General features: G+C 37.2%; 1 protein-coding gene across 2 annotated transcripts in view; it reads right to left on the reverse strand.

Moving 5' to 3' along the window:
• The window catches only part of ghrhrl (growth hormone releasing hormone receptor, like), a 55,105-nt gene that overhangs the window by 21,073 nt on the left and 19,774 nt on the right, over positions 1 to 14,258 (reverse strand). For both annotated transcript variants that reach the window (XM_057840580.1, XM_057840579.1), the window contains exons 2-5: positions 12,880 to 12,985; positions 6,064 to 6,171; positions 2,621 to 2,712; positions 1,323 to 1,426 (exon numbers count right to left, since the gene is read on the reverse strand). In XM_057840580.1, coding sequence (XP_057696563.1) covers positions 1,323 to 1,426; positions 2,621 to 2,712; positions 6,064 to 6,171; positions 12,880 to 12,985 — 410 coding nt within the window. The remainder of the gene's footprint in view (positions 1 to 1,322; positions 1,427 to 2,620; positions 2,713 to 6,063; positions 6,172 to 12,879; positions 12,986 to 14,258) is intronic.

Genomic DNA, 14,258 nt, shown 5'->3' on the forward strand with positions numbered 1-14,258 from the left:
TTAATCGTTGCGGTACTATGACAAAGCACTAGAGTTATATTCTTTTTTAATAGAATTAACTGAAAATACATTCAAAACTGTTTGTGAGTAGCAGTAGGAAGGAAGGAGTAGGTAGAAGGTTTCGGACATGTGCAGATGAGCGAGTTATTGCTCGTGTTGCGTTCAAGAACTGCTCGGATTTCTAGCCATCAACCACATTGCTGTCCGCGACAATGTGGACCCCAGCACGTCTACTGTACATCATTTTACTAGACTCGTCAAGTGTCGATATACACAAAAATGTCCTTTACATCTTATCCATATGTGAGGACTGTCAATCCTCCCCGTGTTTTATTCCAAGACATTGTCGAGGACAGCAAGGTGGCCGATGGCAAGAAATCCGAGCAGTTCTTGAAAGCGCTACAAAGGTAAATGAGAAAGCCCTCAAAGCCAGTTACCTTGTTGCTGAACTTGTTGCTAAATCCAAAAAGTCCCACACTGCGACAGAGACATTCATACTACGTTGCTCCACATAAATACTCATTGGCTGCCATTGACAGTCAACATCAAATACCGTATTGGCCAAATATAAAATCGCCCTGATTATAAGACGACACCCTCTTTTTCAAAACTCAAGTTTGAAAAAAAGACTTTTTGAATACCAAATTAATTTTTATACAGAAAATAATTACAGTACATCTGAAACAAATGATTATAACAATGTATTTGAGAGAAAAATCATGTTATTTTGCCTCATTCAAATCTTAATATCTGAACATTTAAATATGTAAACTAAAGTGCAATCACATTCGTAAATGAATGGCTTCTGGTTTTTCAAATGTAAACCGATCTATTGTGATAAAACAACAAAATTGCAATAACTGCATTAACCATCAAAGTGAAGTCTAACTGTAACTGTAGTCTTGAAACAAATCTGAATAAGGAAAAACATTGTAATAGAATCATGCAAACTGGTAAAACTTGAGAGTAGCTCAGATCTGTCATGACAGAACATCGCTTCAATGATATCTGGCGCCATCTAGCGTCGTGAATGGGTATAATGTGTAGACCACGAATATAAGACGACCCCCTCTTTTTCAATCTTATTTCAATGCAAAAAAACACCGTGTTATATTCGGGCCAATATGGTATATTTAAACTAGGGGCACTGGCTGTGAATGTGCATCCTTTAGTGCCATTGACGGCACGATACGTCCAATCAATTTTGACTGGGAGCGGCTGTCAACGGTCAAAATGGATTGGACATCTCGCAGCGTCAACAGCAGCCAGTGAGATAAGCGGTAAGACATGGTGTACAAAATGAACACTGTGTGCACGCTCACCTAAAGAGCAGCAAAATGAGCACAGCAGCAGTCAGCACCAGCAGTGAAACGCTGTAGCCGATGGTGTAGATCAATTTCACTGTGGCAAAGTAGGTCTGCTCTTTCTGCACACATTAGGAAAAGAAGGTTTTTAGTTTCAAGGTCGATTATATCGGACAGCTGTGGCGAGACTAAAAAAAGTCTTGCATATTTTAATTTTAAAGTGATATCGAAAAGGCAGCGTGACAAATTGACTCAGGTGAAACAGCTTCTTAAGTCCTGTGAAATTAGACCTCGCAATCATTCCGATATCAAGTATGTTTTCATTACCTTTTCAAGATGCCGTGTGTGGCACCTAAAGTAGTTTGCTTGTAATTATCGCCCAGTAGCCACTTTTATATCTTTTAATGATTACACCTTATTCCCTGTGAAACAAGATAATTTCAAGTCATACCTAATGGATAAAAAAAGATTCACTGCCTGACTCAAGTATTCGCACATTAGGCCAGTGTTTCCCAACCTTTACCGAACCAACGCATATACCAGTCCCCGCAAAAATATGACCGGTATCAGTTTCACATGATAATTAACATGTTATTACATCGTAATTATCACATATTTAATATTAATAACTTTTTCCATGAGATTTTTATATTAATTATCATATTTTCATGTGATAATTACCTTGTACATGATGATTATCATGTTTTTGCTTGATATTTATCATGTATTACAGTTTTTACTTGATAGTTATAACATTTTTACATAGTACAGTAGTTATGTTTTCACATGAAAATTAATTTTGCACATGATAGTAAGAACTTTTCCACATCATTATGTTTTTACAAGATAATCATCACATTTTTTACAAGATTATTAAAGTTTTTCAAGTTCATTACAGCATTTAAAAACGATAGTTCTAACAATTTTGCATAATTATGTTTTCACATGATTGGTTTTCACGTTTTTAAAATGATTATTATTTACTTATTTATTAGTTCATGTTTATACATGATAGTTATAATGTTTTTACATGATCATTATCACACTTTTACGTGATAGTTACCTTTCTACAAGATAATTATCACGTTTTTGCTCGATATCTATCATGTTTTACATAGTTTAATTACAATTATTACATTTATTATTATTTTAATGTTTATAGTTCATAAATTGCAATTATAAGGTTTTCCCATGATAACTATCAAGTTTTTACATGATAGTTTTTCACATTTTTACATGATACGGTCTTCTTCTTTTCTGCAAAAAAATTGATCCTGGACTCTTCATTACATCGTGACACAAATACAACTTCTCACCTCTGGGATGTCGTCATCCACGCTGCAGGCGATGTGGTATGGCGGAAAGGGTTTGGACCAACCCCCATCAGTGCAATTTCGACTCACTAGCCCTTATGTAAAAGACGAGGAGATTAATTAGATTAGTTCTTACTAAGGGATATGCATAATCATGAAAAAAGGTGACAAAATCAAGATGGAAATGTGGCTTCATGGCCAGTCTACTGATTAACTGCTTTAATTTCAGATGAAATGGGAATGTGTCAAGAATTTGCTAACATAATTTATAGGCATGCAATGGACTAATAGGATGAGAATTATGTAAAAAAAATCAATAAATAAAAAACATTTAAAGCAATAGACAACACCTAGTATAAATGACCATGGGAAAGATGGTTGCTCAAAGTATTTAAGTATGCAAATCGAGCATTTCTCAAGAGTTCTGACAATGTAGAAAATAATGTTTAAACAAAACAAATACAGTAGTATGAAAAAGTATCTGAACCTTTTGGAATTTCTCACATTTCTGCATAAAATCACGATCAAATGTGATCTGATCTTTGTCAAAATCACAAAAACACACAAAAACAGTGTCTGCTTTAACCAAAACCACCCAAACATTTATAGGTTTTCATATTTTAATGAGGATAGCATGCAAACAATGACAGAAGGGGGAAAAATAAGTAAGTGAACCCTCTGCCTAAGGAGACTTAAAGAGCAATTGAAACCAATTTTACCAAATAATTTAAATCATGTGTGTGCCCAATCACTGATGAGTACTTTCAAGCTGCCCTGCCCACTATAAAACACACACCAGGTAAGAATTGTCTTGATGAGAAGCATTGTCTGATATGAATCATGGCTTGGTCAAAAGAGCCATTCTGAAGACCTACGATCAAGGATTTTTTATTTGTATAAAGCTGGGAAAGGATAAAAAACCATCTCTAAAAGTCTGGATATTCATCAGTCGACAGTCAGAGAAGATGTCTACAAATGGAGAGAGTTTGGCACTGTTGCTTCTCTGGCCATCCACCAAAAATGACGTCAAAAGTTCAGCGTAGAATACTCAGAGAGGTAAAAAAACAATCCTAGAGTGTCTGCTAAAGACTTACAGAAATCACTGGCACAGTCCAATATATCTGTGCACACATCAATTATATGTAAAACTATGGCCAAGAATGGTGTTCATGAGAGGACTCCACGGAGGAAGCCACTGCTGCCAAAAAAAAAAAAAAAACGTTGTTACTCGAACTTGAACACTCCACAGACGTTTTGGCAAAATATTTTGTGGACTGATGAAACCAAAGTTGAATTGTTTGGGAGTCACACACAACAGCATGTGTGGAGGAAAAATGGAACAGCTCACCAACATCAACACCTCATCCCCACCATGAAGCACGGTGGAGGGAGCATCATGATTTGGGACTGTTTTGCTACCTCAGGGCCTGGACAACTTGCCATCATTAAAGGAAGATTGAATTCAAAAGTTTTGCAGGAAAAGCCGAGGCCGTCTGTCAGACAGTTGAAGCTAAAAAGAGGATGGATGCTTCGACAAGACAATGATCCAAAACACAGAAGTTAAAATCAGAATGGTTTCAGAAGAACAAAATACACGTTCTGGAGTGGCCAAGTCAAAGTCCAGACCTGAACCCCATTCAGATGCTGTGGCATCACCTAAAGACAACGATTCATGCCAGACATCACAGGAATCTGACTGAACTACAGCAGTTTTGTAGAGATGAATGGGCCAAGATTAGTCCTGATCGATGTGCCTGACTGATTTGCAGCTACAGGAAGCGTCTGGTTGAAGTTATTGCTGCCAAAGGGGGGGCACAGTATAATAAATGTGATGGTTCACTTACTTATTTTTCCCCCTTCTGTCATTGTTTGTATATTCTCATTAAAATATGAAAACCTATAAATATTTGGGTGGTTTTAGTTAAAGCAGACTGTTTTTTCATCAGTGGGATTTTGACAAAGATCAGATGACATCTGATGGTGGCTTTATGCAGAAATGTGAGAAATTCAAAAATGTTCAGATACTTTTTCTTACCACTGTACCTACGAGCACAGCTGTTGTGTGACCAGCGACTGCATGCGCATACAGCACATAAACGCTGAAACACTCGAAACGGGTAAAAAGTGGCTCAGACAATAGGCGCACACTCAGACAAAGCTCAGACAAAGCTTCACTTCCTGTGTCCATTAAAGCGATTATAGCCCATTAACGGCGCATAACCGTGGGTACAGTTTGAGATTCTGTATTTGCATTTGATTGGCTAAATAGAACCGGCATTTAAAACGTCTGACAATGGCTATTTTGCCTACTTCCAGGAATTAGTGGCCCTTATTTACGTTTTTCCACTATAACACATCAGAAAAATGAAAATTAAGTGTCTTTTCATGATTCTTTCTCCTTGAATGAACATGATCAGATTGTTGTCTATACCTTTAACGGGCAAGTGACTGTATTTGGTCTTTTTTTTTTTTTTTTTTAATTGATAAAATGTGTATATTATTTTTGAATAAATAATTACATGTAAACATTTAAAAAATCTAAAATCAAATTTATTAAAAAAAAAAAAAAAAAACTAATAAAATCTTGTTATGGCTACTGTAAAGTAAATTTTATTATTTGTTTTAATTCATTGTAATAAAATGAATGCCCTTTTGATTAATGTCAATAAAAAATATTTTTATCTTATGGACTAGTTAAGTTTTTCATTCATCGCCATCAATGGCATGCAATGAGTTAAATACTAGGGCCGGGTGAGGGTGGTGGTGGAATAAACTGCAACCAGAGTGTATTTCTGTTTTTATTCATTTTAATTTCATTCGCAGTGAGAAAATGGATTGGACGCCTATATTTGCCAATGGCAGTCAATTAGTTAAACAAACATCTGATTTTCTCACTGCTATTCTGATAGAGAATAATCGACAAAGTGACTTTACTAATTATTCAAAAACAAATATATCCTATTCGTTCTCTCTATTTCGCGGGATCATGAATCTGTATGCAAAACGAGTCGAATATGCAGATGATTTTGATATGATTTGTCCTAATGACTCATTCAGGCTTTTTGATTACTGCTCTAACAAGCAAACGGGATGCAAATTGTCATCATCAACATAATTAGCGTCGTACCCGCCGAACATCAGTCGATGATCAGGTGACATAAACGCCCTACTTTGGGTGCCTTGTGTGACACAACATTACATTGTTCAGTCACTGTGATTGGATTTTTTTTTAAGGCAATTTAGATGACTGACTTTTCTACATCTACACTGCTGATAACCCTCCCATTGCGGATAATTAGCTGAGACCCCCGAGCATCCTATCTATATGAGTCATTCATTCTGTATAAAGACCAAATTACATGAATAAATGAATAGATTCTCAGCAACTCTGTGCCGAGCTAAAGACAAACTATTTTTCAAACAAGATATTGCACTCAAAAAGTCACCTGTGCTGTTTCTGAAAAGGGAAAACACAGCAGGGCACGCACTGCCAACCGTTTCCCCAACCGCAGCGTGGGGCCAACACACCACTGCGTCCCAGAATGCATGACAACCTGAGCGGAAAACAATTGCATGTTATTGTGAACATTTTCAACAAACTACAGCAGTGTTTTTCGTACATTTCACAGCAAGTAGCAACTTAAGTACTTGGCTTTTGTGGTACCACGATTATGGCTAACATTAACCCTTTAACACCGAACGTGTCGGCAACGACGCGTTTACGCATATCGTCTTTGAAGCTTCGTCACGCTGTAATTACGTCACCCACGTGCTGCTGGTTGGTCTCGTTTGAAAGTGCGGAAGTTGATGTCCACACCAGTTTTTATTTGAAGTCAATCGGCCCAGAAAAACGGGAGATAATGTCATTTGAGTTTTATAGTTTTATTGCACTCATAAATATGTATTAAAACGCTGCATGGACCATGTATTCATCTCCATATTTCCATCATTTGTTGTCCTTTTTCAAAACCGAAAGCAGCACAAAAGACTACATATCCCAAGAGCCGTTGTGATGTCAAGAAGGACGAACCAAATGTGATCATTTTTAATAAAATTTCCGAGGGAGGCGCCAACTATTGAAAGGGAGGCATGCGAAGCAAGCAACGGCCGATAGGTTTGAGCGAGCGACTTTGAAATGTGCAGAATAAATCTAAAACTACATTTAGCGCAAGCTAATGCATTATTTCATTAACTCAAGGAAGAAGATGAGCCGTATTTGTCGTTGTTTTCTTGGGATGAGTCAGCGTCTCGGCGAGTAGAAGTGACAGCAGCGCATAAACGGCGAAAGAGTAGGCTGTGTGACATTGTGTGTGACGCAGCTCCGTGACCTGTTCAAGAAGAAGCTTTATTGAGTGCGCAAAAAAAAAAAAAAAAACTTTATTGGGTCGCATGCCTGAAAGTATTGAATTGAACTGAACTACTTGTCAATATTTTTTAAAATACTTTTTTTCAATGTTATATATATTTTTTTCTTCACTATAATCTTTTCAATTTTTATGAAGATGTGTGTTCGAGAAGCTTGATTGCATGTATGTATATACTTTTGATAAGGTGATGGGTACAACACCTAACTTCACAAAGAGATATCCTCCAAACCCTTTTTGTGTTAGATGATATATATAACTTTTTTCTCTGACTATTTTGCACAGTATATAACCTGTTTTGACCATAGTATGTGTAAAGGCCAAAAACGCCTATGACCATTCCTACTGTTTGTGTTGAATTGTCAAACATAAAACTATTCAATCTTATTTTTTTCTATTGAATGTTTATCCTAACAAGTTGAATAAATATTATCAAGCTTCAAAACAGTTGGTCGAGCATGTTTGGTTGTCAATGGGACATCAACATTACAAATTTTGAAAAAAGATTTTGGGATTTGTTTTGTCTTTTTGGGTCCAAAATATGGATTATAATTGGTCAGTAAAGAAAACAACAGTTTAGACATGAAGTTCAAGGTGTCCTGAAAAAAGGGACCCAACTTGGCCATTGTAAACATTGTTTTCTTTGAAATATAAAGGCAACATCAAATGCATGCAAATTCGGCCAAAATAGGCTTAGGTGTTAAAGGGTTAAAGTAGTGTTTAGTAGTGTAGTAGACCAAAATGTTCACTAAAAAAGGCATTGGTTTGATTTGTTTTAATTAACAAGTGCTTGAACATTAAAAAACAGTGACAAAACATTAAACGTGAATGTTATGGTTTAAGTTGAATACCATTGAACGTTACTTGATATACACTGCTGGCCAAAAGTATTGGCACTTCTGCAATTCTGTCAGATAATGCTCAATTTCTCCCAGAAAATGATTGAAATTAAAAATGCTTTGGTAGTAATATCTTCATTTATTTTGGTTGCAATGAAAAAAAGACAAAAGACAATGGGAGAAAAAAAAATCTTTATCATTTTACACAAAATTGCCGGACAAAAGCATTGGCACCCTTTGAAAAATCACTTGATGTTTCTCTAATTTGTGCAATTAACAGCACCTGTTACTTACCTGTGACACATAACAGGTGGTGGCAATACTAATAATAATAATAAATAATAATTAATAATAACTAAATCACACTTGCAGCTAGTTAAAATGGATTAAAGTTGACTCAACCTCTGTCCTGTGTCATTGTGTGTACCACATTGAGCATGGAGAAAAGAAAGAAGACCAAAGAACTGTCTGAGGACTTGAGAAGCAAAACTGTGAGGACGCATGAGCATTCTCAAGGCTACAAGTCCATCTCCAAAGACCTGAATGTTCCTGTGACTACTGTGCGCAGTGTCATCGATAAGTGTAAAGCCCACGGCACTGTGGCTAACCTCCCTAGATGTGGAAGGAAAAGAAAAATTGATGAGAAATTTCAGCAAAAGATTTTGCTGATGGTGGATAAAGAACCTCAACTAACAACCAAACAAGTTCAAGCTACCCTGCAGTCCGAGGGTATAACAGTGTCAACCCGTACTATCTGTCGGCGTCTGAATGAAAAGGGACTCTATGGTAGGATACCCAGGAAGACCCCACTTCTGATCCAGAGACATAAAAAAGCCAGGCTGGATTTTGCCAAAACCTACCTGGAAAAAGTCAAAAACATTTTGGAAGAAGGTTCTCTGGTCAGATGAGACAAAAGTAGAGCTTTTTGGGAAAAGGCATCAACATAGAATTTACAGGAAAAAAACGAGGCATTCAAAGAAACGAATACGGCCCCCAGAGTCAAACATTGCGGAGGTTCCCTGATGTTATGGGGTTGCTTTGCTACCTCTGGCACTGGACTGCTTGACCGTGTGCATAGCATTATGAAGTCTGAAGACTACCAACAAATTTTGCAGCATAATGTAGGGCCCAGTGTGAGAAAGCTGGGTCTCCCTCACAGGTCTTTTTTTTCCATTCTCTTTTGTATTTTTTCATTGCAAGCAAAATAAATGAAGATATTACTACCAAAGCATTTGTAATTGCAATCATTTCCTGGGTGAAATTGAGCATTATCTGACAGAATTGCTGGGGTGCCAATACCTTTGGCCAGCAGTGTATGCATTGTAGTGGTTTAAAAAAAGATAAGTACTTAATTCAGGTAGGTCTTTTTATGCGTACAACTAGACATTGTCTGCGCGCCACAATTTGAGAGTCACTGTTCTAAAAGAAAAAGACACAAAGTCTATTGCATTAGGTTTCCCTATAAAATGAACTGTGTTGAGTTGAAGGCTGATGAGTTCATTTACCTACAAAAGTTGGTTATGCAGTTGGTCCATATGTCTATATCGTTGTGTTCAAGAAAACTCGAACAAAGGGATTATCAAACTTGCAGATTATATTTGTAATATGAAACCGAACAAGTGATTAAATATTGGGGTAATGAGGTCAAAGGTCACAGAGGTCAGAAAAGGGATTTCGCAGCAACTCAAGAACGAATAAATGCATTATAATCAAACTTACAGGATATGTTTGTAATATGAGTCAGATGAGGTAAATTTTTGGGTGATGAGGTCAAAGGTCACAGGGGTCAGAAAATGATTGTCCCGATAACTTGTATTATACTTAAAAGGAGTGCCAACACAATCAAATATGGTGATGCTTTGAAATTGGCTGCTTAATCAGAAGTCTGCTGTAATCTAGCAGATACTGTATATTACATTTTGTTTGCTAAAATACTTGAAAATGTGAACCAACTTTGTTTTTTTAAGTACAGGTTCTTTAAAACTAACTACAATGAGTAGAAAGCTCACTTATTGAATTTCTTGGCAAGTTAATGTAGGGTTTTTACCAATAATGTTTTCACAACAAAATTAAGTTTATCCTTGCCAAAGCTGAATGTTGTGAACTAAATTATAGAAGATAGTATATAGGCATCAGATGACGTAAATGCGTCGGCTGACACAACATACCGTCGATGGGTAATGACAGGTTAAAAAAATAAAAGAAATATATGAGGATAAAGTTGAGAATGGCGAACGCTCAGGATGTAAGCGGGGAAAGCGGCATGAAGCCATAAAACGGAACAGAGTGGCCAAAGCCTGGAATTATTTTAACAAAAATAAGGAGGGTGCCACTCTGTGTGGTCTTTACAATGATGCGCTCGCATACAACGATAGCACGTCGGCCATGAACGAACACTTGAAGAGCCATCACCCAGGTGTAATTTTGGAAGACGACTTGAAAGAACAAGCTGGCGGATCATAAGTTCATATAACTAAGTAACGACTTTTTTAAAAAATTGAAGTTGTCTTTATGTGCGTCGTATCAACGTGCATCATTAAGTTTTTATCACATATTTCACGCTGTATCTACTCTGCTGCTGCCCCCGAAAGCTGTAGGTCTCGAGTCTCTTGACATGTCTGTGCACGGCATGCAGATTGTATTAATTAGGCTCATGGAAGCACCCGCTTGGGGAAAAGAACAAAACAAAAACAAATATAGACATATTATATAATTAAAATATATATGGAAACACTGGTCTGCTTACTATAGTCCATGACTGTACTAATCTTACTTAAAGTGGGGCAAATAAATATTTAGTCAACCACCAATTGTGCAGGTTCTCCGACTTGAAAAGATTAGAGAGGCCTGTAATTGTCAACATGGGGTAAACCTCAGCCATGAGAGACAGAATGTGGAATAAAAAAAACAGAAAATCACATTGTTTGATTTATAAAGAATTTATTTCCAAATTAGGGTTGAAAATAAGTATATGGTCACCTACAAACAAGTAAGATTTCTGGCTGTCAAAGAGGTCTAACTTCTAACGAGATCTAACGAGGCTCCACTCATTACCTGTATTAATGGAGCCTGTTTTAACTCATTATCGGTATAAAAGACACCTGTCTGAAGGACACCAGAGACAAAATTGTAGACCTGCACCAGGCTGGGAAGACTGAATCTGCAATAGGTAAAACGCTTGGTGTAAAGATATCAACTGTGGGAGCAATCATTAGAAAATGGAAGACATACAAGACCACTGATAATCTCCCTCGATCTGGGGCTCCATGCAAGATCTCACCCCGTGGCGTCAAAATAATAACAAGAACAGTGAGAAAAAATCCCAGAACCACACAGGGGGACCTAGTGAATGCCCTACAGAGAGCTGGGAGCACAGTAACAAAGGCTACTATCAGTAACACAATGCGCCGCCAGGGACTCTAATCCTGCACTGCCAGATGTGTGCCCCTGCTGAAGCCAGTACACGTCCAGGCCCGTCTGCGGTTCGCTAGAGAGCATTTGGATGTTCCAGAAGAAGACTGGGAGAATGTGTTATGGTCAGATGAAACCAAAATAGAACTTTTTGGTAGAAACACAGGTTCTCATGTTTGGCTGAGAAAGGATACTGAATTGCATCTGAAGAACACCATACCTACTGTGAAGCATGGCGGTGGAAACATCATGCTTTGGGGCTGTTTTTCTGCAAACGGACCAGGACAACTGATCTGTGTAAAGGAAAGAATGAATGGGGCCATGTATCGAGAGATTTTGAGTGAAAATCTCCTTCCATCAGCAAGGGCATTGAAGATGAGACGTGGCTGGGTCTTTCAGCATGACAATGATCCAAAACACACAGCCAGGGCAACAAAGGAGTGGCTTCATAAGAAGCATTCCAAGGTCCTGGACTTGCCTAGCCAGTCTCCAGATCTCAACCCCATAGAAAATCTGTGGAGGGAGTTGAAAGTCAATGTTGCCCAACGACAGCCCCAAAACATCACTGCTCTAGAGGAGATCTGCATGGAGGAATGGGCCAAAATACCAGCAACAGTGTGTGAAAAGCTTGTGAAGAGTTGCAGAAAGCGTTTGGCCTCCATTATTGCCAACAAAGGGTACATAACAAAGTATTGAGATGAACTTTTGGTATTGACCAAATACTTATTTTCCACCAAAAAAAATCAAACAATGTGATTTTCTGTTTTTTTTTCTCCACATTCTGTCTCACATGGTTGAGGTTTACCCATGTTGACAATTACAGGCCTCCCTAATATTTTAAAGTGGGAGAACTTGCACAATTAGTGGTTTACTAAATACTTTTTTGCCCCACTGTATATTTCTAATTTTACCAAACTATTAGGTACTGTCTGGTTATGCATTAACTAATGCATTAACTAATGCATTAACTCATTAATTAAAATATTAATAAATGTTAGATAAACAATTATATTAATTAATGTAACGTTGCTTAAACATTAGTTATTGTCTTAAAATGCATTAACTAATGCATTAACGCATGGTAATGAATATATTAATAAATGTTAGATAAGGGATTAAATGAATTATTGTCATGTTACTTAGACTTGAGTTATTGTCTAAAAATGCATTAACTAATGTTATTTAAGGGACCCTTATTGTAAAGTGGTACCAAAAAATTGACCCATTTTACTCCTGGAAAATAAAGCTTTTAGAGATGCGAGGACTCAAAATTATGTTTATTACTCGGGGAAAAAAAGAGGTCTTATTTATGTTCGTCAGCCTGACTCATAACAACAGTTGCAATAGAAAATTGGAGAGCACTTAAAACTACTTTCCTACTAAATTGTTTGGTACGCTACCGATATAATTATTTTAACAGAAAACATCACTGCAATTTCACCATGATTTTGAGAAAGAGTACGGGGGGTTAATTATTGACATAAGGAGATTGCATTGTCAAACAGGTTGTAGCGCGGCAGTCTCCAAATTTCCTATTATATCATTCAGTGAAATTGACGACGATAGACGTCCCAAATGGGTTGGACGTCTACCACCGTCAATAGCAGCCAATGATCAACCTTTGGGTTGTTGTTTGAAGAGACAACACCTTGAGCACTCGTGTTTTCCTGCTCGGCGATGGAGCGCAGGCAGTGTCGTTCGTCCTTCTCCAGCTGGAAGATGAACTCGCATTCAGGATGAAGGCTTGTTAGCGCCTAAAGTCATCACAGAAAGAATAAATAGCCTTTTAAGGCAAGGCAAATTTATTTGTATAGCACAATCCAACACAAGGCAATTCAAAGTGCTTTACATCATCACATGATGATCCACAGAGATAAAACAATTAAAAAAAAAAAAAATCACATTAAATCGAAAAGAACGTTAAAAACAAAGAAAACTGAAAATGATACCTAAAAAAAAACACATTAAATCATTAAGAGGTTTTTAAAAAAAAAATGAAATCGGAAATGAAATTAAAACCAAAAAATGAATTAAAAGAAAATAACTTGACCTTTGAAATATATAGACACTGGGCACTGGTCTCCAACCATTTCTTGATGCTATTTGAGGTATGTTTTGGGTCTGTGTCCTGTTAGAACACTTATGACAGAACCCAAACATTTTGATAGTTTCCATATTTCATGACTCCTTGCACACTGTCAAGACATGCAGTTCCAGAAAAAAGAATGAGGCCTACAAACAAAAATACCATAGTGCTTAGAGTCAAACATGGTGGAGGTCCAATGATGTTTTGGGGTAGTTTTGCTGCCTCGGGCACTGGGTGCCTTGACAGTGTGCAAGCAAACATGAAATATGGAGACTATCAAAATGTTTTGGGCCGCAATGTCGGATGTAATGTCAGAAAACTGGGTCCGCTTCAGAGGTGATCCAACAGGACAATGACCCAAAAAATACCTCAAATAGCACCAAGAAATTGTTGGAGACAAAGCGTTTGAAAATTCTGAGGTGGCCATCCATGAGTCCAGATCAAAATCATATTGAACACTGTGAAGAGAGCTCAAAATTGCTGTTGCAAGATGGCACCCTGCAAATATGAGAGACTTGGAACAGTTCTCAAAAGAAGAGTGATCCAAAATTCCATCTGAGAGGTGTACGAAACTTGTTGATGGTTAAAGAAAGCGATTGCTTTCTAATATTTCTTCGAAAGGATGTGCAACCAAATATTGAGTTGAGAGTGCCAACAATTTTGTCCAGCCCATTTTTTGCATTCTGTGTATAGTTGTGTACATTTTGGCTTTTCTCTTCAGCTTTTTTGTGTTTCTTCAATGCACATCCAAGAAATAAACACATTCATACTGAACATATTGATAATTGCATTATTTTTGTGAGAAATGTTGTATTTTCAGGAAAAAAATCCAGGGGTTGCCAATAATTTTGTCCATGACTGTATATAGCTATATTCTAGCTGCAGCTTCCTAACTGATTTTTATTAAGACCTGTAAATATACTGCTGCAATAGTCCAATCT

This window comes from Corythoichthys intestinalis, chromosome 7 (genome assembly GCF_030265065.1).
Source record: "Corythoichthys intestinalis isolate RoL2023-P3 chromosome 7, ASM3026506v1, whole genome shotgun sequence".
Lineage (NCBI taxonomy): Eukaryota > Metazoa > Chordata > Actinopteri > Syngnathiformes > Syngnathidae > Corythoichthys > Corythoichthys intestinalis.